This window comes from Microcaecilia unicolor, chromosome 9, assembly GCF_901765095.1.
Source record: "Microcaecilia unicolor chromosome 9, aMicUni1.1, whole genome shotgun sequence".
In the NCBI taxonomy this organism is placed as follows: Eukaryota; Metazoa; Chordata; class Amphibia; order Gymnophiona; family Siphonopidae; genus Microcaecilia; species Microcaecilia unicolor.
Genome location: NC_044039.1, coordinates 91,634,493 through 91,660,459, shown reverse-complemented (window position 1 = coordinate 91,660,459; position 25,967 = coordinate 91,634,493). Strand labels below are relative to the sequence as shown.

Here is a 25,967-nt window from a genome sequence, read left to right as displayed (position 1 = left end):
CCGCTGCCATTGAGGGATGGGAAAGAGCCCTCCCTTGCCAGGACTCATCATTACATAGATCGGACAGTCGCCTTCACCCGTGGCTTTCACTATTATCCTGTAACGATTCCTTATTATGTTCTTTAAACAAAAAGAACCCATGGTCTTACCTGAGTATAGAGGAGGAGGCGACACAGACTGCGCTGATAGTCCAACAGAGTTCTGCTGCCAAAATACACAGCTCATCCTCTTAATTAGGTGGAGCACTGGGGACCAACAGTACTACTAAAGCAGACTTAGCAGCCATGCCCCCTTAATACACGTTTTACTAGGACTCTTAGATCTGCTAGCAATTTCATCAGTTATCTTTGGCATTCATTATTCTGCATCTAAGGCTTCTTAAAAACACCTTTTTTATTGCATTGTTCATATTCACACTCACCCCAACTGGTGGCTCCTTTGGAAGAACCTGGGGGACCCTTGGCCCTTACCTTAGCTCTTAGGTTCAGAGCCAAAGGTGTGTCCAAAGAAATAATCACAACACAACTTACAAGTGAATAATTAGCAGAAGCTGGCTTCAGACAGAGACTTGCCACCACTGCAAAGCTGAGCAGCTGTCAGACAGAATCTCTCACCCCTGTGTCCAGCTAAGCTACTTTTTATTAGCAAATTTCAGCATACAGATTCGTTCTTTGGCATGATAGCATAATTGGCAAGCAATATACTTTCCCAGGCTTCATCTGCTACACTTTTTCATGTTTCACATAACTTTTCCTAGGTCTATTTTATACAGATTCAAGGCCATAACTAGAACATTAGGTTACAACAGATAAGTATTGTTAATTACACATTTATGGTTCATAGCTTTCAAGGTCCTAGTTCTCTGCTTTGAGAGAAACCAAACAATTTTTCCTCATTATGTGATTGACTTTCCAGTTCTCCCTTAACCCCTAGTTGACTCCAATAATCCAGTATACAGTGGTCCAGTTCACAGTTTCTCTTTAACAGCTCCACTTAATTTTCTACCTCATTCAATTATAAAGAATACCCAGCTCAAAAACTGGGAGAATCCACTGACAGTTCAGGTAGCCTCAAAGAAAACTGATTCAATGTATAGGATACAGAAATCCACTGGGATTGAGAAAACAGTTATCCCATCATTCCCTAGTTGTGGAATCTGCTTTAGAACACACTCGTTCAAGATCTCATGCTTCTGCTCCAGGAAAAGAAGCTAGAGCAGTGGACTCTTTTGGCAGAAAATCTTTCAGGTCTCAAGGCTAACGAATCACATATTAGATTATCTGCTTTATTCCACAATTTACTTAAAATCTGTAATACAGAGTACTCTATCCTTTGCAGAATTCCTTCCCTCTGAGAAAGCTGAGGAATTCCATGAGCTTCAGAGGAAACCTATTGACTATTGGAAATATCTGACAAGACAGGCCTTTGATATCTCTTCACGCATTTCCGCCTTAGCAGTGACAATGCAACTTCTCTCCTGGCTCAGGGTCTCTGACCTCAAATCTGCTGTCCAGGTGTCCCTTGTTGTGGAGAAAACCTCATTGGTGACAAAATCAAGCAATTGGCTGACCTAATTAAAAACACAGATATTTTTAAGAGTCTGTTGGGGCTACAAACCTCTGCTGCTGCTGCTTCTTCTAGAAGACATGCAAGAGGATATCGACGCTCCAGTTACTATATGTCTAAGTGTTGTTACACTCCTACTTCTCCACCTCAAAAGACTACACCCCAGCACTTATGTCCAAGACAGCAGCAGGGTTAGAAAACCCAGACATCATGTCCATCCAAACAACAACCTAATTTTTGACTCATTCCTAGAGAGCATTGCCACTGTACAGTTGTCCACAACAAGTGACCTACCAGTTAGAGGGAGACTTGTTCTCTTCCTACAGAGGTGGCCTCTCATAACTTCCGACCGTTGGGTACTACACACCATTCAGCACAGCTATGCTCTGCGTTGGTAAAAGACCTCCTGACCATCCACCAAGAGAGTCTCGTTTCAACTCCCTCCAAATGAAATTACTTTGAGAGGAACTCTCAGTCCTCCTCTGGCAGAATGCAATAGAACTAGTTCCTCTGCTGGGCAAGGGGTCGAGGGTTCTATTCCAGATATTTTCACATATCAAAAAAGATGGGTGGGGCATGCCCAATTCTCAGTCTGCGAGACTTAAGCTTCTACTCAAAGAAAAATTTTGCATTGTTTTCCTAGGATTACTTCTTCCCATCATCCAAATCAATGACTGGCTTTGCTCTCTAGATCTCAAGGAGGCATACACTCACATACCTATCCTTGCCCACAGAAAGTTCCTACACTTCTGCTCTGGGACTCTGCATTATCAGTAAAAGGTCTTACTATTTGGCTTGGCTTCAGCTTTTCAAGTCTTCACAAAATGCCTGATAGTGGTAGCTGCAACAATACTCAGGTGGGGCATACACATCTTCCCCTATCTTGACGACTGGTTAATAAAGGCAGCCTCCCGAGAGGTGGCATAGACATCAATTTTGTCTGCCATAAGGCTCCTAGAATTCCTCAATTTTGTGATAAATTACCCTAGATCACATATTCCACCTGTTCAGACCTTATAGTTCATCAGGGCTCTCCTACACACTACTCAGGGTCGAGCCTTTTTCCCTCAACCCCCATGCGTGCTCTAGCTTATTATCTGGAGCATACAGAACCTCATAGGAAGTCCTCCTAACTTTTTTGTATCCTTTGACCCTAATAGAATAGGGATTCCCATCACCATACGTACTATCTCCACTTGGCTGGCTGACTGTATCTCCTACACATATGCTCAGGTTGGGCTTTACTCTTAATGGCCATATGACTGCTCACAATGTAAGAGCCATGGCAACTTTAGTAGGCCGTTTACACTTTTGCTTCCATTGAAGAAATTTGCAAAGCGACGTTGTCTTTTATCCACACCTTCACTGCTTACTACTTTCTAGAGAGCATTCTAGGCGGGATAGCCGGTTTGGACAAGCTGTCCTGCAGAATCTTTTTACTACTTAAAAGTCAACTCCGCCCTCCGGCTCTTTTTTCTGCCAGGCTTACTTTCTACTTAGTTGCCAGGTTTCATTATTATGTTGTGTGCCTGGCAGCTAGTGAGTCCCATATGTGAGAATATTATGCCTGCTTGTCCTCAGAGAAAGCAAAGTTACTTATCTGTAGCAGGTGTTCTCTGAGGACAGCAGGCATATATTCTCACATCCCTCTTGTCACCCTTTGGAGTTGTCTTAGCTTTAGTATTGTACTGCTGGTCCCATGCTCGAGTGTTGGGCGGAAAGGCACTTGTGCATGCGTGATGGGGCACTGCTTCAAAGTTGTAAAGTGACAGTGCATTATGGCATTGTCCGCACCTGATTCTGTGGATTTGGGTGTTAGAGATACTAGGGTTCATTATCAACTTCTCAAAATCCCATCTGCTTCCTGTGCATATTGGCATTTGTTAGAGCCCTGCTGGACATGGTTCAAGGACAGGCCTTTCTTCTACATTACATAGTAACATATTAGATGACGGCAGAAAAAGACCTGCATGGTCTATCCAGTCTGCCCAACAAGATAAACTCATATGTGCTACTTTTTGTGTATACCTTACCTTGATTTGTATCTGTCTTTTTCAGGGCACAGACCGTAGAAGTGTGCCCAGCACTAGCCCCGCCTCCCACCACCGGCTCTGCCACCCAATCTCGGCTAAGCTCCTGAGGATCAATTCCTTCTGAACAGGATTCCTTTATGTTTATCCCACACATGTTTGAATTCCGTTACCATTTTGCAGACACTCTCATCTGCATTGCGGACCAGAGCCAGCAGGTCACAGCTCGGCAGATGTTGATTGCTAGGCCACATGGCCTCCACTGTTCACGTGACATCCATGGCTGGTCTCTATTTGAAACTTTCTCAGTGGACCCTAGCTTTCCAGTGGTCACAGACCACTGAGAATCTGGCAGACATTATCAATATCACTTCCCCCTACAGGAGTCTCTCTTGTGGTAGACAATTCAATCCAGTTTGATTCAGGGACTTCCATTCCCTACTTTACCTGTACAGGATATGTTTATCACATACACAAGTCACAAGTTGCATAGGCCATTCTTTTTTATTTTCTGCTTACATCCTTAACCCTTGATGCTCCTTCTGGGTTAGTGGAATCCTGTGCTTATAAATGCTTCCAGGCTCATCCGTGCATTCTCCCATTCCTCTCATAGCAAAGACTGCTGAAACTCAAGCAGGACAGAGGTTCCGTGATCCTCATCGTCTCTTATTGGCCAAGGCAGATATGGTTTCCTCTACTTCTGGACCTCAGAGGAGCCATGGAGAGCTTTCCGACTCTCATCACTCACAACAAGGGATTGCTTCTCCATCCCAACCTTCAGTTCCTGGTCCTCATGGATTGGATGTTGAGAGGGTAGTCGTTGATTCACTCCACCTGCATGTGGGTTTCTCCTGTCCTTGATTCCAGAAAAGACTTTGCTAAGAGATCTTACAATTTCAAGGGCAGGAGGTTTCTTGTCCTATAGAAAAACTGCTTGAGCACCTTTCTACATTTGTCAGTTTGATTTCAAGACCAACTTGGTTAGAGTTCACCTCATAAGTACATACATAAGTACATGCTATACTGGGAAAGACCAAAGGTCCATCAAGCCCAGCATCCTGTTTCCAACAGTGGCCATTCCAGGTCACAATATACCTGACAAGATCCCAAAAAAGTACAATACATTTTATACTGCTTATCCCAGAACTAGTGGATTTTCCCCAAGTCCGTTCAATAACGGACTATGGACTTTTCCTTTAGGAAGCCGTCCAAACCTTTTTAAAACTCTGCTAAGCTAACCTCCTTTACCACATTCTCCGGCAACGAATTCCACAGTTCATTATTTATTTATTTAGAACATTTATATCCCACATATTCCCAACATAGCAGGCTCTATGTGGCTAACAATTTATAAAGAATGAACATCAAACAAATGCAAGGGCGGAACAAAGAAGAAGGCACATCTGGGGGGGGGGGGGAACAACAGGGGATGCCAAGGAGGGACGGCAGGAAGTTAAGGAACAGCTGAGTAGGTTTTATCACATAGATGAGTCTTGAGGAGTTTCTTAAACAGGGCGTGGCTGGTAGTTTCCCTTTATTGCGGATGGCAGAGCATTCCAGTATCGTGGACTCATAAAGCAAAAAGAGGAGGCGAAGAGCAATTTGTACCATACATTCTTGCAGTTAGGATAGTGGAGATGTAGATAAGTACGGGACAGCTTCTTGGAGTTTCTTGGAGGGAGGTCAATCAGGCTGAGCATATAAACTGGAGCATCCCTGTAAACAATCTTGTGGGTTAGAGCACAGACTTTGAATTCGATACGCTCTTTGATCGGTAGCCAGTGGAGCTTCTCTCTTAAAGGTTTCGCTGCTTCAAACTGAGATTTACCAAATAGTAATCTCGCTGCTGTGTTTTGCGCTGTTTGGAGCTGCTTTAGGGTTAGTTCTTTGCATCCGGTGTAAATCCCATTACAGTAGTCAAAATGGCTCAAAACGAGGGAATGGATTAGAGTCCGGAATAGGTTGAATGGAAGGAACTGCTTGATACGTCTTAGTGACCGTATGGAGAGGAACATTCGTTTCAGAAGAGCTGAGACCTGAAGATTGAGGGTCAGGTGCGAATCCAGAATGATGCCAAGGAGCTTCAAGTTATCTGCAATAGGGAGGGAGTAGTGCAGCGTCGAAATTGTGCTTGGGATAGATTTATTGAATTGGGAGGAGAGAATGATGCATTAGGTTTTTTTCCTGATTTAGCTTGAACTTAAATGCGTTCGCCCAATTGGCCATGAGGGCAAAACTATTCTGTATTGCATCAGTGATTTCAGATAAAGAAGAGCGGAAGGGAATGTAGATAGTTACATCATCTGCATATATGTATGGGTACAGGCCATGGTTGGAAAGGGCCGTGGCAAGTGGAGACATCATGATATTAAATAGGGTAGGTGACAGGGGGGAGCCCTGAGGAACTCCACAGGGGGATCTCCAAGGTGGTGAAATAGCGGAATGGACTTTGACCTGATAGGATCGACATGAGAGAAATTCTCTAAACCATTCCAAGACATAACCACCAACGCCGAATTCAGATAGTAAAGACAGAAGGAGGTTGTGGTCCACCATGTCGAATGCACTGGACAGATCAAATTGCAACAGCAAGATGTTTTTCCCAAGTGATATTTTTTTCTTAAAGTTGGAAAGGAGTGTGACCAGTACTGTCTCAGTACTGTGGTGAGACCGGAACCCGGATTGGGAGGCATGGAGAATAGAGAATTTATCCAGATAATCAGTGAGCTATGAGTTGATCAAGCTCTCCATAGACTTGACTAGTAGCGGGATAGTGGCAACGAGGCGGTAGTTAGATATGATGCTAGGCAGGGCCTTCGGGTCCTTAGGGATTGGCGTAAGGAGAATGCTACCGTGATTGATGGGGAAGAGCCCTTGTTGGAGCATGAAGTTCAGATATGAGGTGAAGTCATTAAAACATTCTGGCGCCGACTGTAGCAGGTAGTTTGGACAGCTGTCCAGCTTGCAGTGCGTTTTAGAAAATTTGCGGATGGCAAGAGAGACCTTCTCAGTGGAGACCTGGGCAAAGGTTGTCCAAAAGCGGTCAGGTGGACTATGGTCAAGAGGAGGCGCAAGGTTGGAGAGAAATTCATCAATGCTAGAGGCGTTCAAGGGCAGCGAGTCACGAAGTGATAGGATTTTATCCTTAAAATAGTTTGCCAACTGGACCGCTGACGGCATTTCAGCATTTGGCGAAGTAATCGAGGAAGTGTCTAGGAGAGAGTTGAGGTGTCTATAGAGCTTTCTGGCATCCTTTCTAACCGTTAGAATATGCTTCTGAAAGAAAGTTCTTTTGGCTTGTTTGATTGCGTATTTGTACTTGCAGTGAGACTGTTTCCAAGCTGTGAATGTGAAGATACTTTTCGACTTTAACCAAGCTCTTTCCAGTTTCCTAGTTTGGAGTTTTAGGGCTTTCAGGTCTTGAGTGAACCAAGCTTTAGATTTGCGACTGCGGGCAGATTTGAGTTGCAAAGGATGGTAATTTTGTTCTTAATAATAGTTTCTACCATTTTGCCCGGCACCGACGTCAGACTCACCGGTCTATAATTACACGTTGAGTGAAGAAAAATTTTCTCAGATTCGTTTTAAATTTGCTACATTGTAGCTTCATCGCATGCCCCCTAGTCCTAGTATTTTTGGAAAGTCTAAACAGGCGCTTCTCATCTAAGCATTCAACTCCACTCATTATTTTATAGACCTCTATCATATCTCCCCTCAGCCACCTTTTCTTCAAGCTGAAGAGCCCTAGCCGCTTTAGCCTTTTTTTCATAGGGAAGTCGTCCCATCCCTTTTATCATTTTCGTCGCCCTTCTCTGCAACTTTTCTAATTCCACTATTATCTTTTTTGAGATGCGGCGACCAGAATTGAACACAATGTTCGAGGTGTGGTTGCACCATGGAGTGATACAAAGGCATTATAACATTCTCATTTTTGTTTTCCATTCCTTTCCTAATAATACCTAACATTCTATTTGCTTTCTTAGCCGCAGCAGCACACTGATCAGAAGGTTTCAACGTATCATCAATGATGACACCTAGATCCCTTTCTTGGTGGGTGACTCCTAACGTGGAACCTTGCATGACGTAGCTATAATTCGGGTTCTTTTTCCCCACATGCATCACTTTGCACTTGCTCACATTAAACGTCATCTGCCATTTAGATGCCCAGTCTCCCAGTCTTGTCAGGTCCTCTTGTAATTTTTCACAATCCTCCCGCGATTTAACGACTTTGAATAACTTTGTGTCATCAGCAAATTTAATTACCTCACTAGTTACTCCCATCTGTATGTCATTTATAAATATGTTAAAAAGCAGTGGTCCCAGCACAGACCCCTGGGGACTAACTAACCTTCTCCATTGAGAATATTGACCATTTCACCCTACTCTCTGTTTTCTATCCTTTAACCAGTTTTTAATCCACAATAGAACACTACCTCCTATCCCATGACTCACCAATTTCCTCTGGAGTCTCTCATGAGGTACTTTGTCAAACACGTTCTGAAAATCCAGATTCAATATCAACCAGCTCACCTTTATCCGCATGTTTGTTCACCCCTTCAAAGAAATGTAGTAGATTGGTGATGCAAGGTTTCCCTTCACTAAATCCATGTTGACTTTGTCTCATTAATCCATGTTTTTGAATATGCACTGTAATTTTGTTCTTAATAATAGTCTCTACCATTTTGCCCGTCACTGATGTCAGACTCACTGCTCTATAATTTCCTGGATCTCCTCTGGAACCTTTTTCAATTGGCCACCCTCCAATCGTCCGATACCACGCTCGATTTTAAGGATAAATTGCATATTTCTAACAATAGCTCCGCAAGCTCATTTTTCAGTTCTATCAGTACTCTAGGATGAATACCATCCGGTCCAGGAGATTTGCTGCTCTTCAGTTTGTAGAACTGCCCCATTACATCCTCCAGAATTCATTGTTTCTCCGACTCTTCCGTTCGAATGCCATTTCCGGCACTGGTATCCCATCCAAATCTTCCTCAGTGAAGACCGAAGCAAAGAATTCATTTAATCTCTCTGCTATGGCTTTGTCTTCCCTGATCGTCCCTTTTACTCCTTGGTCATCTAGCGGTCCAACCTCAGTGCAATTTGGCACCTATTGTGTCGAAGACAAGCCTATCTCAATATAGTCTCCAGTTGTTTGACTTTTTAGAGGTTTGCTGTTAATCAAGCCCCCTGTCAAACCTCCCATAGTGTCATGAGATCTCAATGTCATTCTCACCCAGCTCACAAAAGCTCCATTTGAGCTTCTTGGTTCCTTCCATCTGAAGTTTCTGACCTGGAAGGTTTTGTTCTTGGTGGTGGTCACTTCAGCCTGCAGAGTAACCTGCTCTAGGCTCTAGTAGCTGATCCACCTTACACAAGATTTTATCTCAACAGAGTAATTCTGTGCTTGCATCCTGCTCTCCTCCCCTAGGAGTTGTATTTTATTAGCTTTCTAATAGGCTGGCTGGTCCCATGCAGTAAAGCCCAACCAAACCAGGATCTTCGGTTTCTGCTGAAACCGAATCTGTGACCGAAATTGGCCATTTGGTTTAGGTAGAAATCAAAACTGTAAACAAAACTCCCCCCTACTCCCTCCTCCACACCCAATCCAAAAAATTCTCCTCCTGAGCTTCTCCACGATCACTTCCCCCCCTTTCCTTAGGAAGGCTTGTTGGTCTAGCGGTGTCTTGGGGCAGGAACAAACCTCACTAGTTGCTGCCCTGTGCTGCTGCACCTTCCATTGGCAGCTGGGACCTCCCGCGGAAGCCTCGTGAGACTCCTGTGGGAGGTCCTGGCAGCCATTTTCCAATTAGAACCAGCACAGACTCAGGCCTATACTAGTTCCAATTGCAAAATGGCTGCCGGGACCTCCCGCGGCAGTCTCTGCAGCCATTGTGATGGAGCAGTGGCATGGGGCAGGAATGAGTGGGGTTTGTTCCTTCCCCCAAAGACATCACTGGAACACCAGGCTTTCTTAAGGTAGGCCCTGGGAGGGGCCTACAGGAGTGATTGCAAAGGAGGGAGGAGTGAGTTTCATTTTTCAGCCGAAAATGCACAATTATTTTCACCTGAAACCAAAATTCGGACGGCCTCTACCATGTGGGCAAGAGGGTGCACATACATGGTAGAACTCCCAAAAGCTTCTAAAACAGAAGCTGAGGATGTTCTAATGCTGGACATTTTTGGATGACGCCAATACGTGAGAATGTGTGTCCTGTCCTCGGAGAACACTTGCTACAGGTGAATAACTTCGCTTTCTGCTTCACAAGAGCTGTGCCATAGATGGTTTTTGCAGAATGGGAAGTCCCAAATTTGGTCCTCAGGGGTTCCAAATTGATGAACAAAGTGTGAATTTAAAATTGTGGATGAATAAATTGTGAATATGAAATATAAACTCCCAACAAGTGGCTCATTTCATGAAACTGAGAAACAGACTACTATATTATCATCATCCTTTCAGAAAACCTATCATGTTTGATAGGGTGAGAGAACTGGTATCATCTTTGAGATGGTCTTATGCACTTTTTGATCTGGTTCCTGCCTTGTTTAAAAGATGTACAAGGATGTGTTCCTTCATGTCTTAAGAAAGCAGTTGTTACACCATTTTAAAGAAAGAAGGGTGAAAATTTCAGGCCAATTTTAGATCTGCATGTGGTGGGCATGCTTTTAGAGAAGAAAATGGTGGTTCAATTGGGTAAGTATTTTTAGAAGAGTTTGAGTTATTAGATGTGAGTTTGCATGAGTTTAGGAAAGGCTCCGGTACTATGTTGACTGATCTCTTGGATGATATTTATTTTTGAAGAGACAAAGGGAAGAAGGTTATTTTAATCTCAGTGCAGGCTTTGACATAGGTGAGGTTATTACAAGATGTAGGAGGGGAGTATCCAGGAAACAAGTCTTTATTGAGGCACCAACACAGGACCTGACATGGGGCCGTGTTTCTTAGGAGATAACCGCCTGCTTCAGGGGTCAATTAGTTAACTGATCACTTTCACTGCTATTGCCATGTGACCCACAAGCTTGGTCTCATTGACCTGAGATGGGCTGATGGGATCTTAGCTTACGTACTGGATGTGTAGAAACAGTTCGAAACAGATGGTTTGGGACTATGCAACCAGTTTGGACTATGTGGTGATGTGTTGTGCTGGATTGATTCTTTTATATCAAACTAGAGTTTTAAGATTAGATTTAAGTGAGTCACGTGACGCCATGATCAGGAACGGCTATTGAAAACTCCACACCTGCCAGCTTACCCGCTAACCCCTCAAAATCGGCGATTTTAAGCTCACAACGAGACTTTCAAGTCGCCATCGTTTGATTTAAAGGTGCAGCATTTCAGTTTACCAATTATAGACTCCATGGCGGCGAAAGGAGTCCAAAGAGAGAAGGAGAAGGCACGAGCCGGCGAAGATAAAATGGCGGCTCTGGCGAGCCCGGCCGCAAACACCTTAAGCTCGGCGTGGATGGTAGAGGTAGCGACAGAGGTGATGAGCACCATGGAGCCTTTGCTGGATAGAAGACTGGGTCCCATCGATAGCAAGTTAGTCCAGGTCCAGGAGCATTTGGGGCAGCTCAATAAAGATTTGGTGGAATTTCAGCAGCGCCAGGGAGCCCTGGAGGACAGAGTACAGAAGATGGAGGAGGAAAATATCAGGCTAAAAACTTTGGTAGAGGGCTATGAAAAGAAGCTCGAAGATCTTGAAAATAGATCAAGGAGGAACAACTTAAGATTTGTGGGGTTGCCAGAGGCGTTGGAGGGCAATGGACTATGGATGTTCCTAGAAAAGTGGCTGCAAGAACAACTACAACTCCCAGCAGACCTAGATGCTCCCCGGGTGGAAAGAGCGCATCGAGTGGGCCCCAAGCACCCAGAGAACGCACGCCCACGAGTGGTGATTTGCCGTTAATTAAACTTTGCCCATAAGGAGGCTATACTGCAGGCCTTGAGAAGAGACCAGGAGCTGCGCTATGAAAATAAAAAAAAATTTGTGTTTCCAGGACTATTCAGCAGCAGTGGCGATGCAGAGGAGGAAATTCTCACCTATATGTTGTAAAGGTGCTGAGCGTCTCTCCGCCTCTGGGACTATTCGCCTTTCTCAGCCTCCTCTATCATCCACTTCTTCTCCAAAAAAAAAACAGGAAAACCACAGGATCAAACAATAACTTTTTCCTTTTATTTTTATCCTTCAGCTTGGTAGAACACAGCCCGGGCTTCCGCCGCTGATTCCCCTCTTCCCCCTTAGTCTTGGGAGAAGCAGCGGACCCGTCAAGAAACCCTTTTCGGGCCGGTCAGGTTTATCAGAACACTGCCCCCCCTACAGCCGGGTTCCCCTAAGCCTAGTTCCGGCAAGTACGGCTGGCCCAAAACAGCTCAATATAACTTGGCTTTAAATCCACAGTTCCTGTAACCAAGCTCTCAAAACAGTTCAATATACTTTGGCTTTTAAATCCAAAGTTCATGTAGCCAAGCTCTCAAAACAGTTCAATATAACTTGGCTTTTAAATCCACAGTTCATGTAGCCAAGCTCTCAAAACAGTTCAATATAACTTGGCTTTTAAATCCACAGTTCATGTAGCCAAGCTCTCAAAACAGTTCAATATAGCTTGGCTTTTAAATCCACAGTTCATGTAGCCAAGTGTGGACTCAAAGCCTGGGGTCCCTCCCTCTTGGTCAGTCTCTCTTTCTCACCTGACCTCCTCCCGCTTTGACCCCTCTTTCTTTGGCCCGGATCCTCTCTTTTCCAGGGCCCTTCTTACTTCTATGCGCTCCTCTGGGCCAGGGCAGAAATGTCCATGGGCTCCTCCAGGGCCTGCTCCTGGGCGGTTACCTCCATCTCCCAAGGTCCCCCTTCCCTCTCCTCCTTCTCAGGAGCCCAGTCCATGCTCTCTTCGCCCTACCCTTTTTCTCCCAGCTGCTTCTCCTTTTCCTCATTAACCTTTTCCCACCTGTTCCACCTCCCCCTCCCCCAGGTTGTAGAATTAGTATTTCTCCTTCCCTGGCAGCCCCCTTTTGGCGCCTCATGGGAGTACGCCCTGGTTTGTCTCCCTTGTACCCAAGGTGGATGCTGGGAGTTGTAGTTTCTAATTTGAAGTCTTCTCCTGGGGAAAATCTGCCTGTAAGGGCGAGACTCCTCTGGGGCTTTTTGGGGTTTGCAGGGTTGTTCTCCCCCCTTTTCTTCCTGCTCTCTACTATTCTCCACATATTCTTTACAATGTACAAGACTCATTGCCATGAAAATTCGATTTATTTTACAATACCCGGCTAAACTAAGAGTAACCTATAAGGCGGACACGAAGATCTATACCACAGTAGAGCAAGCGCAAGCCTTTTTGAGCTTGGTGGAGCCTAGATGATCGGGAGGTCGGCATGGTGACTAAGGGATATCTGTGGAGACTACGAGGTACAAGATTTGGACATTTTAGCTGTAGTAGATTTTACAAAATTTGATGTTCTAAGTGGATCACACCAGCATATATCCTATTTGGCCTCCTGTGGAGGCCCGACTCAATTTGGGGGGTCTGCAAAATTCTGGGCAGTGGTGCAGAACTGGTAGTAGCCCTGAGCAGACAATCTGAGGCCTTCTCTGGTGTTTATCGCAGAGTGTGAATACGCGTATGTAATTTAGATGTCTGCTGTGGCCATCAAGGGTGCAAGCATTGTCAAGCTAGGGTAGAATTTCCACCAGTCCCTTTGCCTTTGGAGTTAAGATTGATATTTGATGCAGCTGGATTGGTCCATAATCTGGGAATAACATGTATAAGTTCTCGAGGCTTTTGCTGGTAGCAGGCTGTGAGGAGGCTACACGGGAGCTGTGCTGAGAGGGTGTTTTTTTTTTTTTGAATCTGACAAATGGACATATTGCTGTCTGAACAGTTGGGGAGCCATTGGGAAAGTGAGGATGTTATTGAGTTCTGTTTAAAAGAGGGGTTGGGGGTGAGTGGTGTTAAGCGTGATGGTCTCGTATAGAGACTTGGGGGTTACAAGGGGGAGTTTGGGGATAGTGGGGTTGGGTAGGGTTAGGTGGGGAGGGAGAGGAGGGGTTTGGGGATGGGGCGTGACAGGAACCTGGGGGACTATGATGGATGGTTTTAGGTGGGAGAAATGGAAGTTCACTAGGGTGGCTGGAAGGGGGGGGGGGTGGCTGGGACGCCTTTCTCTATTGCAGGAATGGTATACATCTGGTGTGATTAAATCATATATGAATATGGGACTCTGAAAGTGGTTACATGGAACGTAGGAGGCATCACATCTCCTATTAAACGAACTAAGATTTTGCAGCACCTGCAAAGACACAAAGTAGACATTGCCTTACTTCAGGAAACCCATTTATCAACTTCTGAACATGCTAAACTACGAACCTGGTGGGTGGGGGAGTGTGTGTCCGCAGTAGCCCAGGGGGAAAAAAGGGGGGGTTGCCATTTTGTTTAGGATAGGAGCAGTAGATAAGTTAGACTTGTGTTTTGTTGACCCGGGAGGGAAATTCCTGCTATGTGAGGCTAGTATTAAATGCCAAAAAATTTGTTGGGGAATGTGTATGCCCTCAACCAATATATCCGGAAATTTTATAGGATGATCACGTCAAAAGTGTTAGCGGGGGCTCCCTTGCCCATAATAGTAGGAGGGGATTTCAACATGGTGATGGACCCTTTGGTAGATAGCACAGGGTCTCGGAGGAACGATCTTAGACAGGAGGCTCGAGGGCTGCCTAATCTTTGCCACCAGGTGGGGCTAGTGGATGTTTGGCGGATACTTCACCCTCAGGAGAATGATTATACGCATCTTTCCAGGGCACATGGTACACAAGCTCGTATTGATTACTTGCTGATTTCAGATCAATTGTTTGGGTCAGTTGCACAATCTGCTATGGGAACTTATTTCTGATCATGCCTGGGTGGAAATGAGCTGGTCGCAAAAGGAGGTGAGGGGAACAAAATGGTGATGGGTATTTCCAATAGAGCTATATCGGTATCAGGTACTTAAGGCTTCAATTCATAAGTGTTGGCAGGATTATAAGCTTCATAATGAAGGGCATGTAGGAGACTGGGTACTGTATTGGGAGGTGGCTAAGGCAGTGCTACGCGGTGAGATCATTAGCTATATGTCACATAAACGTAAGGCTAGAGACCGCTAGGAGATGGTACGGTCAGATACCCTCCTTGGCGAATAGACAGTAATTATTGACTCTACAAACGGCACTAAACGAACTCCTTCAAAGGGCCTTGAAGTCTCAGATTTATTATAGATACCAACTCTATAAGCATGGAAATAAAGGGGGTCGGCTGATGGCACATCTTGTAGTGGCTAAGCAAGGCAGGGCTAGGATCTTAGCTATGAAGATGAGCCAGGGAGACCGAGTTCAAACGGATCGTGATATCAGTGAGATATTTTATAATTATTATAAATGGCTGTATGAGGCTCCACAAGAAGAAGGCTTATCGGGGGATCTCAATCTGAATCAAATTAGGCTGCCGGTGATTTCACTGCGAGATGAGCAGCGGCTTAATTGTCCTATAACAGCAGAGGAGGTACTCTTAGCTATTAATCAAAGCGTGTTGGCTAAGGCACCGGGGGTGGATGGTTATAGGGCGGAATTTTATAAAATAATGGGGGAGGAGATAGTAGAACCATTGACAAATATGTTTAATGTCTTAGTAGATAAGGAACAGCTGCCTCCTGCTTTGAACACTGCCTGTATCATTGTGATTCCAAAGAGGGGGAAAGATCCAGAATTAGCCGAAACAGGCCTATTTCGTTGTTAAATTATGAGGTGAAACTGATGGCTAAGATTATGGCAAATAGATTAGTGAGAGTTTTGCCAAAACTAATACAGGATTCTCAATTAGGATTTGTGAGAGAACGGACGATTGTTGTTGTTTTTTTTGTTACATTTGTACCCCGCGCTTTCTCACTCATGGCAGGCTCAATGCGGCTTACATGGGGCAATGGAGGGTTAAGTGACTTGCCCAGAGTCACAAGGAGCTGCCTGTGCCTGAAGTGGGAATCGAACTCAGTTCCTCAGTTCCCCAGGACCAAAGTCCACCACCCTAACCACTAGGCCACTCCTCCACAAACGTTCTGAAGGTTTTGACATCATTAGAAGCCAGGCATCGGGGGAATATATAGATTCCCTCTTGGTAAGGTTCGACGCTGAGAAAGCTTTCTTGATCGAGTGTATTGGAGTTTTTTATATGCAGTACTGCAGAAGTATGGGTTCTTGGGTACATTTCTATCAGGGATAAAAGCTTTATACGTGAATCCGAAGGCTAGAGTATCGGTTAATGAGATCAAAACAGAGGATTTTGAGATAAGCCGGGAAACCCGACAGGGTTGTCCTTTATCGCCTCTTTTATTCGTGTTGACATTGGACCCATTATTAAGAGATATCGAGGAACATCCGGCGGTGGCAAGGGTGGAGATAGGAAGGGAGGTTTTTAAAGTGGCGGCCTTCGCCGATGACATTCTGGTCCATTTAACGAATCCGCGGGAGTCTTTAGCGGCCTTACTGGAGATCTTTTCAGAATATGGGGACTATGTGGGTCTACGTTTGAATTTAGGGAAATCGGAGGCTATTTCTTCGGAGGAGGTTTAGAGTTGCTGGAGGGGTGATTTTCCTTTGAGGAGAACACATAACTCTTTTAAATACTTAGGAATCTTCTTACCTATGAACACATTAACACTATATGACCTTAATGTCACCTGGTTGTTGGAGGAGACCAGAAGCGTGCTGCAAGGCTGGCAGGATTTGCCGTTATCATTATTGGGCAGAGTGAACTTGGTTAAAATGGTGCTATTTCCCAAGTGGCTTTATGTTTTACACATAGCGCCACTCTGGCTGCGTCGTAAAGAGCTGAAGAGCTTCTACAGATTAATGTCGAAGTTTTGTTGGAGGGGTAAGAAACCTAGAATTCGCTTCTCGCATTTAATAGGAGGCTGGAGTCGAGGGAGGGGTAGGTATGCCAGACTTAGCGCTCTATAATCAGGCATGCCAGTTACGACATTTAGGAGATTGGTGTTTAGACATTCAGATGTATACCCCTACAGTCTTAGAGACCTCATATTTTGCACCCTATCAGTTCTTTTCATTATTACATCACAAAACACGACAACTTCTTGGGGGCTTACGTACAAATGTGATGTTGCGGCCGCTCCAAGAGGTGTGGGGAGTGCTTATCCGACACTTCAGTGGAGACCCGGTTGTGACAGATCAGCTTACCATATGTGGTAATTGTGAATTTCTACCTGGGCTGTCTGGTCATCACTTTGTTGAGTGGGCTCAGTGGGGGATTACACGTCTTGCACATCTGGTGAGCGAGGATGGGCAGCCCCTCTCAGCTGAGGAATTGGTGGGCCGGGTTGGAGATTCCTGGGGTAATAGATTTGCTATACGGCAGGTGAGACATTATGTTGCTTCCTTGCCTGGGGACCCTCTGAGAACTCTGCTGGGGAGTAAGTTACAAGGCTTCTTTCAGTCTATTGGAGTGGGAAAGATCACCATCTCGCTGCTCTTTAAGGCACTAACTAAGTGGCAACCCCCCATGGACTATGAGCCCTTGAAAAGAGCTTGGGAGAGGGAGCTGGGCTTATCAGTGGTGTCGTGGGATATATCCAAATCAGTAGCAAGAATACCTCTTTTAGTGTCAGATGCCTGATTGAGGGAATGTGCGTATCGATGTATTTATAGAGGGTATGTGGCGTCATCTCAACAGGTGCATATGGGAGGGACTAAAGGCCCAGAATGTCTTTAAGTGTGAGAGGAGCCCGGGTACTCTGCTACATATGTTTTGGAGTTGCCCAACTTTGGGGAGGTTCTGGACTCAAATCCGATGTTTTTGGCAACGGCAGCTGGGGATTTCTGTTTTGGGAACGGTAGAACAATTACTCTTGGATATTCCGGGTGCCTTTAGAGGTAAAAAATCATTTTGAGACACTGTTGCTCCGCAAGATGTGCCTATTAGCTAGGAAATGTATCTTACAGTACTGGACTGTTAAAGATCCTCCGGCATATTGGCACTAGAGGAACCAGCTGCAGTTGTTGGTATCTTGGGAGGCTGGAGATTCTAGGTTTTCACAGAGGAAGAGAACCACTTTTCTGGCGATTTGGGGTCCTTATCTGCAAATCCTAAGCCCTAGAGGTCGCAGCCTACTCCTTAATGAAGGGTGAGCGTCTTACCTTGTTAAATTCTGGTTCCCTAAGGTTCTTGGGGGGGTGGGGTAAGATAGGGGAGGGGAGGTTTGGGGGGTGGGGGAGTGGGGATGTAGTTGGGTAGGGTACAGATAGGCTTTCAATGTTAATATAGGTCTCACTGTTAGGGATCTTGGGTGTGGACAGAGGATTTGGCTCTTCCATGACGTCACGAAACCAACACAGGATAGAAGAAAGAGATTTTTGGCTCTGAGAGAAGAAACAAAAAAATCTGGGGGCAACATTTTCTTTAGTATATCCATGTAAATGCCTGATAAAGTTGTTGGGGATAAAATATGTCTCGTTTTGTTTTTTTTAATTTTGTTTTTTGTTGAAATTTCAATTGTCAATCAAGTAACCACTTGTACAGAAAGGTATTCTATTTTGTAAAACTTCAAGGAAAAAATTAAATTATATAATAAAGAAAACAGAAGAATAGATACACTCAAGTCCTCATTTTGGATCCAATATTAACACACATGGAATAAATTCTTAAAAACAGGTTAAAGGAAATAAAGAATCTGAAGTTAACAATGCATTACTTTAAACAGAGCTCACTGATTTTTTGGCTATAAGAAATTCTGTTAAATGCCTAGGCTCAAAGAAAACATATTTTTCTGACTTGTATTTTATCACACATTTGCATGGGTAATGAAGAAAAAAGGTTGCTCTAATCTGAAGCACTCCTGTTTTTAACAATAAGAACTGTCAACGCCTTTTTTGGGTTTCTCTTGTCACATCTGGGAAAATACTTATTTTTTTGTCCCAAAAATTCCTTATCCTTATTTTTAAAGAATTTTTTCATGATCCAAACTTTGTCTATAGTCAAAGCCACTGTTGCTAATAATGTAGATGGATAAATTCTTTCTGTGTCCGAAGACTCCAAAATAGCTGATACATCCAAGAGTAATTCCTCTTGTGCAATATTAGTTTGATCCAATATAGGTTTAAATGGTAGATAATATACCTGGGAGAATGGAGGTATAGTTTCATCCGTAGCCCCTAATATCTCTTTTATATATCGTTGTAACATTTCCCTAGGAGTCCCTAAAGGGGACCTTGGGAAATTCAAAAATCTTAAATTATTAATTCTTAAAGCATTCTCCAAATTCTCAATCTTCCGTCTCATATTAACTGTATCTTTTATTATTGTAGACTGGGTATTTTGAACTTGGACAATGTCTGTTGTTTGAACTTCAATTTTATTAACAGTTTGTTTCAGCTCCGTTTCGGCTATCTCCATTTTCTCCTCTAATTTAGTTATTCGTATATTCAAAGTTTGCATTTGAGGACATAAAGACTTTCCCAGGTTCACAATTAAAGCCCACAAACTGTCCAATGTAACTTCAGTTGGTTTATCCTCTAAAAAGGTAAAAATAGGCGATATCTGTACCTCGTCAGTTGAAGCAGTTTGTCTTGTCGCCAAATGGTCTTCCGCAGCATTAGTTACTCCCTCCACCACACCTGTGGAGCTAGACTCCTTTCCAGCTCCATTGCTTACCGGCGCTTGAACTAGGGGATCCAGGCGTTCTTTCTCTGCTTCCCTTCCCAGGCCCAGAGAAGACGCCGCCTTCGCCGGAGAGCTTGTGGTCCGGGGCTGCGGGGGAGGAGCTCTCTGGTCAGGGCTTAAGGTCACATTGAGCACAGATGTGGTCTCCGGGTCTCCACTCACCCCCGCCAACATCAGCGTGCTGCCCTCCGATCGTTGAGACATTGTGGAGCCTTGCAAAAATGGCACAATTGAGCCAGCCGCCACAGGAGGAAGTCTGCCTGGAATCCCCGCGGCTGCCTGCTTCCCTCTGCGCTTCAGCATTATCAAGGTAAAGAGAGAGGAAAAATGCTACTGCTCCGTTTCAGATTCAAAACGCCATCTTGGATCCCAGACTCTAAAATATGTCTTTTTTTGAACCGGATCAGCTTCAAGTTTTCTTAGATAGTAAAAAGATTCCAGATAATCAAGAGGTTTAGAGAATAAGATTTCTGATTAAGATGTGAACTGACCAGGCCATTTTACTTAAATTGGTGTTACTATATAAATATCTCCTCATTTATAAAGCTCCCCCCCCTGCTTTTTTCTTTTTATTGTGGTCTAAGAAAGTGATTGACTGTGGATAAAACATATTCTTGCTTTTATATTTAAAAAAATGTTGAAAACTAATGGGAGCAAGTGCAAAGTGAGACATGTAGGAAAGAGGAACTCAAACTACAGCTACGTGATGCAAAGCTGAAGATTAGGAGTCACTGCCCAGGACAAGGATCTAGGTGCCATTGTTGATGATATGTTGAAACCCTTTGCTCAGTGTGCAGTGGCAGCTAAGAAAGCAAATAGAATGTTAGGAATTATTAGGAGAGGAATGGAGAACAAAACTGAGAATATTATGCTTTTGTATCACTCCATGATGCGACCTCACCTCGAAAATTGTGTGCAGTTCCGGTCACCACATATCAAAAAAGATATAGTGGAATTAGAAAAGGTACACAGAAGGGCGATGAAAATCATAAAGGAGATGGGATGATTTCCCTATGAGGAAAGGCTAAAGAGGCTAGTGCTGGTCAGCTTGGAGAAGAGATGGCTGACAGGAGATATGATTGAAGCCTATAAAATACTGAGTAGAGTGGAATGGATAGACACGAATCTCTTTTTACTCTTTCCAAAAATACAAGGGCTAGGGGCACACAATTATGTATGTATGTAAATACACAAACAATCATAAAACAAACAAGAAATCCTATCCAAATTGGAGAAAATATTTCTTCACTCAACGTGTAATTAAACTCTAGAATTTCTTGCCAGAGAATGTGGTAAAAGCAGTTAGCTTAGTAAGGTTTTAAAAAACTTATTATTTCCTAAAAGAAAAGTCCATAATCCATTATGAAGATGTTATTTGGAAAACACATCTTATTTCTAGGATGAGCAGCATAAAATCTGTTTTGGGATCTTGCCAGGTATTGTTGACCTGTATTACCCACTGTTGGAAACAGGATACTGGGCTTGATGGACCTTTGTTCTGTCCCAGTATGGTAATGCTTATGTTCTTGTGACCCAAAAATGGATGCCTTAATGTTGGTGGGTGTAACCAAAGGAACCACAATTCCAATTGAAGAAAGTTCTTCTTTTAAGGATGCTCATGACAGGATGGTAGAGCTGCTGCTGCTGAAACAAGTTTTTAGCTCTGCAGTGCTTGACATCTGTGGAGGTAATGTAGCTTGGGCAGCGGTACGCTGGATTCAGCAGTTTCCAGTTTTGTTGGAGGTAGCTCTTTTGGAGTCGGGGGCTGCTTTAGTGGCTGATGTCTGACTTGATTCACTTCAGGTTGGCTGCCTCTCTGGTAGTGGCCCGTCACTGGTTAAGGTTGTGGAATTGGTCAGCTTATTCTGCCTCTAGGACTCATTTAAACTTTTCATCTGCTTTTTGGGGAGGATCTTGAAAAGTTGGTTAAAGATTTGGATAAGTCTAGACTCCAGGGAAAGACTGGTCCCGCTCCAGTAAGGTGTCAGTTGGTAAATACAGTACCAAGGATTGGCAACATTCCCAGATCTCTATGGGTACTTATTCCTCTATGGACATTCCTATCACAGAGCTAAGAGATCAAGGAGTGGCACCTGCTTCCCTCCACCCACTTCCCCAAAGAGGTCCCCAGTGAAGGTCAGCAGGTCTTTTCTATGGAAATGAAGGTTTGAGTGGTGTGCCCTTATCATTTCAGATCAGTGAGTCTTTAGAAAGGATTCGGAATGGTCATGTGCTTGAGTTTGCTTGTCCTGTCTCATACACCTTTATGGTGTCTCGCTGGGGGTTGAATATTAAGATAAGGGTTCCCCTTCAAGAGCAGGGTTAAGCCTTGTATTCCATTTAATTGTCTCAAATAAAGGAGATACTTTCAGCCCATATGGAATGTGAAGTGAGCCAGTTCTGCTTTTGGGGATCTCCATTTTCAAACTGGTGATATCTTCGATCAAACCAGGTGAATTCCTGAATTCTCTCAACTTACCCAAAGTATACTTTCACATTCCCATTAGGGAAGCTCACAAGTGATACCTGAGATTTTGTGTGCTAGGGGAACATTATCAGTTCAGAGCTCCATCCAAATGAAGGTGGTAATTGCAGCATTCTTGTACAAGGGGATTCAAATTCAGTCTTTGACAATTGCCTTATCTGAGCCAGTTCTCTGGCCATAACTTTCCAAGAATCCTGCTCAGTAGTCTTTCTTGCTGTGCCTTGGTTGGGTTGGGGACTTCACCAGAAGTTGTCTGGTTCCCTTCCAGGTACTCAAGTATGTTGGGGTCTGTGTTGACACTTGAGTAGGAATGGTATTTCTCACTTGAATTAGCACACAAGATTCTGTATCAGTTATGTTCCTTTTGTGCAGTGCAAGTGTGAAGAGCTTGTGATTATCTTCAGTTTTTTGGTTCTTTGGTGATGATGGTAGAGATAGTACTGTGGTCAAGGACACATATGAAGCTGCTCCAATATGCCTTACTATTGAAGTGGTCCCCTCTCTTTCAGAAGTTCACATTCCATTTTCATCTTTTCTCAGGAAGCAGCTGGATTAATGGGCTATGCCATAACATCTATTGAGAGGCATCCCTCTGGAACCCCTGGATTGGACAGTTGGAATGCCTTGCGAAGTCTGTTCAAAGGCATTGGTCAGCTCAGGAAACCTTCTGGCCTATCAGTCATTGAGAGGTGAGAAAAATTCTGTTGACATTACTTCACATTCTGCAGTGCAAGTCTTGTCCAAAAACACCACAGCAGTAGCATATGTGAACAAATATGGAGGGATAAGAAGTGCACTGGTCCTTGGAGATGGACGAGCTCTGTGCTTGTGCAGAGGATGATTTCTTGGTTAAGTCACCTGTGAATTTTGCAGGAGTGGACAATATTTAGGCAGACCTTTTTCAACAGACATCGGTTGGTCCAGGAAAATGGAAACTCTAGCTTTTCACCTGGTAATGGAATGGTGGGGTAACTCCCATTTTCAATGTCATGGGGACATGTCAGAGTGCAAAGTGTCTGCTTTTCTTTGCAGAAAGGAGCCAGGGTCATTTGGGCTGGATGTGCTGGTGCACCCTGGCCAAAGTGTTGTCTCCTTGTCCACTTTTAGCTCGAATAATGTGCAGGATAGCAAAACACTCATCCCTGGAATTCTAATAACTCTGGATTTAGAGGCTTTGCTTCTTCATCAGGGTTCTGTGCTTATGGATCCAGATCCCTTTGGGATTACATAATGAGTTTTGAAAATCATCACTTATAAGGAAAGGGATTTTCAGCCTCTATCATTGCTACTGTGTTGAAGGCCAGCAGGTTAGCTTAGTTGAGGGTTTGAAGAGTGAGTGCTGGAGTTCACTCCTCGATATATCTATCCCCTTGGAAACTGGATATCCCTTGAATTCTCTTGTATTTGCAGAAGAGATTGTAGTGAGGTTTGTCTCTTAATTTGTTTATGGCACACAAGGCAGTACTTTTGTTTCAGGGGCAAAATTGATAGATTGTGTATTGTAGTCCAGCCAGATGTAAATTTTTTTTTTTTTTGCGGGCAGTCTGGCACAGTTTTCCTTTTATCGAATGATCGTACCCCATTGGGGTCTTATTTTGATGCTGCGATTGTTGGCTAGGCCTCCTTTTGAGCTTCTTTCAGACTTCCTTGAAAGAGATGTTTATTAAGATGATTTTTCTGGTTGCCATATGTTCAGCTAGGAGGATTTCAACTTTGTAGATGCTTTCCTGTAGGGATCCCATTCTCTCTTTTTCAGCTGAAGTGGTTACCATTCATATGGTCCTCTTTTTTTTTTTTTTTTTTTTTTTCTACCAAAAGTGGTATATTTGCTTCTTGTGAATCAGGTGACTTCTCTTCCTTCTTGCTGGAAGTCTACCAATGGAGGATTGGGTATCACTGTTAGGCAGTCATCTGTTTGACATAACAGGTGACTGCCCTGAGAACATCATTGGATGTTCTCATGGCAGTCACCTGTTATGTGTAAGACACTAATTTGTTTGAGAAATCAGATTTTTTTTTTGCACTTTTTAGTGGCCCACATGTGAGGGTCAGGTGGACTCAAAGTCAGCATGTTAATTCAAGGAGGCAATTAAATCAGTGTACATTTTTAACCAGAAAGTAGTCCTTCAAGTTTTTCGCTCTTTAAACCGAGACTCAAGCAATGGATGACTTGGGTGGAAGCCAGAGCAGCTTCTACAGAGGATATTTGTAGGACAGCAGCTTAGTTACTGCTGCATTCATTAGTCAGGCATTATAAGGTTTAATGTTTGGGCTAGAAGGCACAGTAACTTTGCCAGGGCTGTTTTGGAAGGAGTTTTGTCTTCCTCCCACCGTGAGGGATAAGCTTTGGTACAGCAAACTAGTTTGGATTGGTCTAGCAGGATGATAAGAAAGGTGAAATTTACTCTATGTACTCTTTCCTGATAATTTTCTTTCTTTGAATCTTGCTAGACTAGTCCAAGACTCACCCTGGAAGGGTTTTGGAACATATTTGGATTCTTTGCCTCCCACTGGTTTGTAGATGGTTTCATGTTTTGCAGAGGTGTCCTGGAAGGATATTTATTCATGTCTTTTTTTCCCCTTTAAGTATTTAACCTATTTCTACTATTACTTAACAGCTTTGGCATTAGCATACTGACAGGATCCTGGCTGGTATCACCTGTTATACTGGTGATGTGATTGGAAATATTCATTTATTTTCTCTGCCCCTGTCTGCTGGTAAGGGTCATAACCCTCTAGTCTGGACTCGTCTAGCAGGATTCAAGGGAAATGAATTATCAGGTGAGAGTAGATTTCACCATTAATGAATGATATGTTTGCTATAACTAGAAAAATATACATTTTTCTGTATGTAATAATTCTTTTAAAAATGTTTCATTTACCCAAATACTGAAAGAAGAAATGTCATCAAAATAATCAGTTTGCCAAGAGAATAATAAAATCATTTTTAACTTGTAAATTTATGTGCAGATCAGGTTGTATAACCACTGTTGGTATCTTGCCAGTTTAACAACCATATGATTGTTACAAGGTCTGTATATTTAATATTTTGGAATAGTGTTTGAAGTTTAATATTAAATGGATTTTGTATAATGAAACGGTCACCAGAGTGGGTATGATATTAGTATGTGGTCCTGAGTGTCTCATGCTGAGCTAACTGCACTGTTTCTATGGGTTCTGATGTTTTTTCTGATGAAGTTTTACATACTTTTTATTAACTAGGTTTGATCATGTTCAATTTTTGATGATATGAAGTTTCAGAACCCATGGCTTATATATATCTTTTCTCCTGGATTCATCTGTTTTTATCATTACTATGCTGATTTTATATTCTGAGATTCTAACTGAATTTGTGCTTCCAGGTGGATGATGAAGACTTACAAGATGAACCCTTGCAGATCACAGTTCTTGATCATGATACCTATAGTGCTAATGATGCCATTGGCAAAGTGTACATTGATATTGATCCTTTATTGTATAGTGAGGCAGCTACTGTTATCTCTGGATGGTTTCCAATCTATGATACAATACATGGTGAGCTTTATTTGATATATTCTATACACTGTAAGAATTGTAATTTTTAAAAAATTTAATTGAGTAAAATGGTTTGGTAGCCGTGTTAATCCACTTTAAAGGTAATATCTAGAAATAAAAAAAAGAAAATTAGATGATACTTTTTTTATTGGACTGAAATTTCAGTTTAAACATCAATAATGCCTACTGTATCTGAATGCATATGGCTTCAGTAGCTTTCAGGCTTGAAGGTGGTACATAAGACATAAATAAAACATGTTTACAATTTTTTTCATTAAATTGAAAACGTACATCCAGTAATAAATGAATAAAACAACTCAAACAGTAGAGCATGGTTTAAAACTTAACTGCTACAACCTAGAGCATTAAAAGATAGCCAAGAAATAGCAGAAAAGGGCCTAAGCTTTCTGGCTTAAAAAGAAAAAGGTATATTATGTTCTTTACCAGAAGGTGAGGAAACGGTGCTATTGACTGAATTAGGTGTTAATGAAAGTATTGCTAGGAAGATAGAACAGTTGAACATTGGCTCCCTGGTAAGTAAACATTATTTTGCTCTGTACTTTGGTAACTTAAAATTGGGATAGAGGAGAATTTGTAGGTTTATTGATTTAAAAATAAAACAGTTTGAAATTCATAAAAGGCAAATCGTATTTATTAAC

General features: G+C 43.1%; 1 protein-coding gene across 1 annotated transcript in view; it reads left to right on the top strand.

Annotated features, from left to right (window-relative positions):
- Nucleotides 1-25,967, top strand: part of C2CD5 (C2 calcium dependent domain containing 5) — a 419,591-nt gene that overhangs the window by 75,064 nt on the left and 318,560 nt on the right. Inside the window, exon 4 of the mRNA XM_030214402.1 lies at nt 25,137-25,308. Coding sequence (XP_030070262.1) covers nt 25,137-25,308 — 172 coding nt within the window. The remainder of the gene's footprint in view (nt 1-25,136; nt 25,309-25,967) is intronic.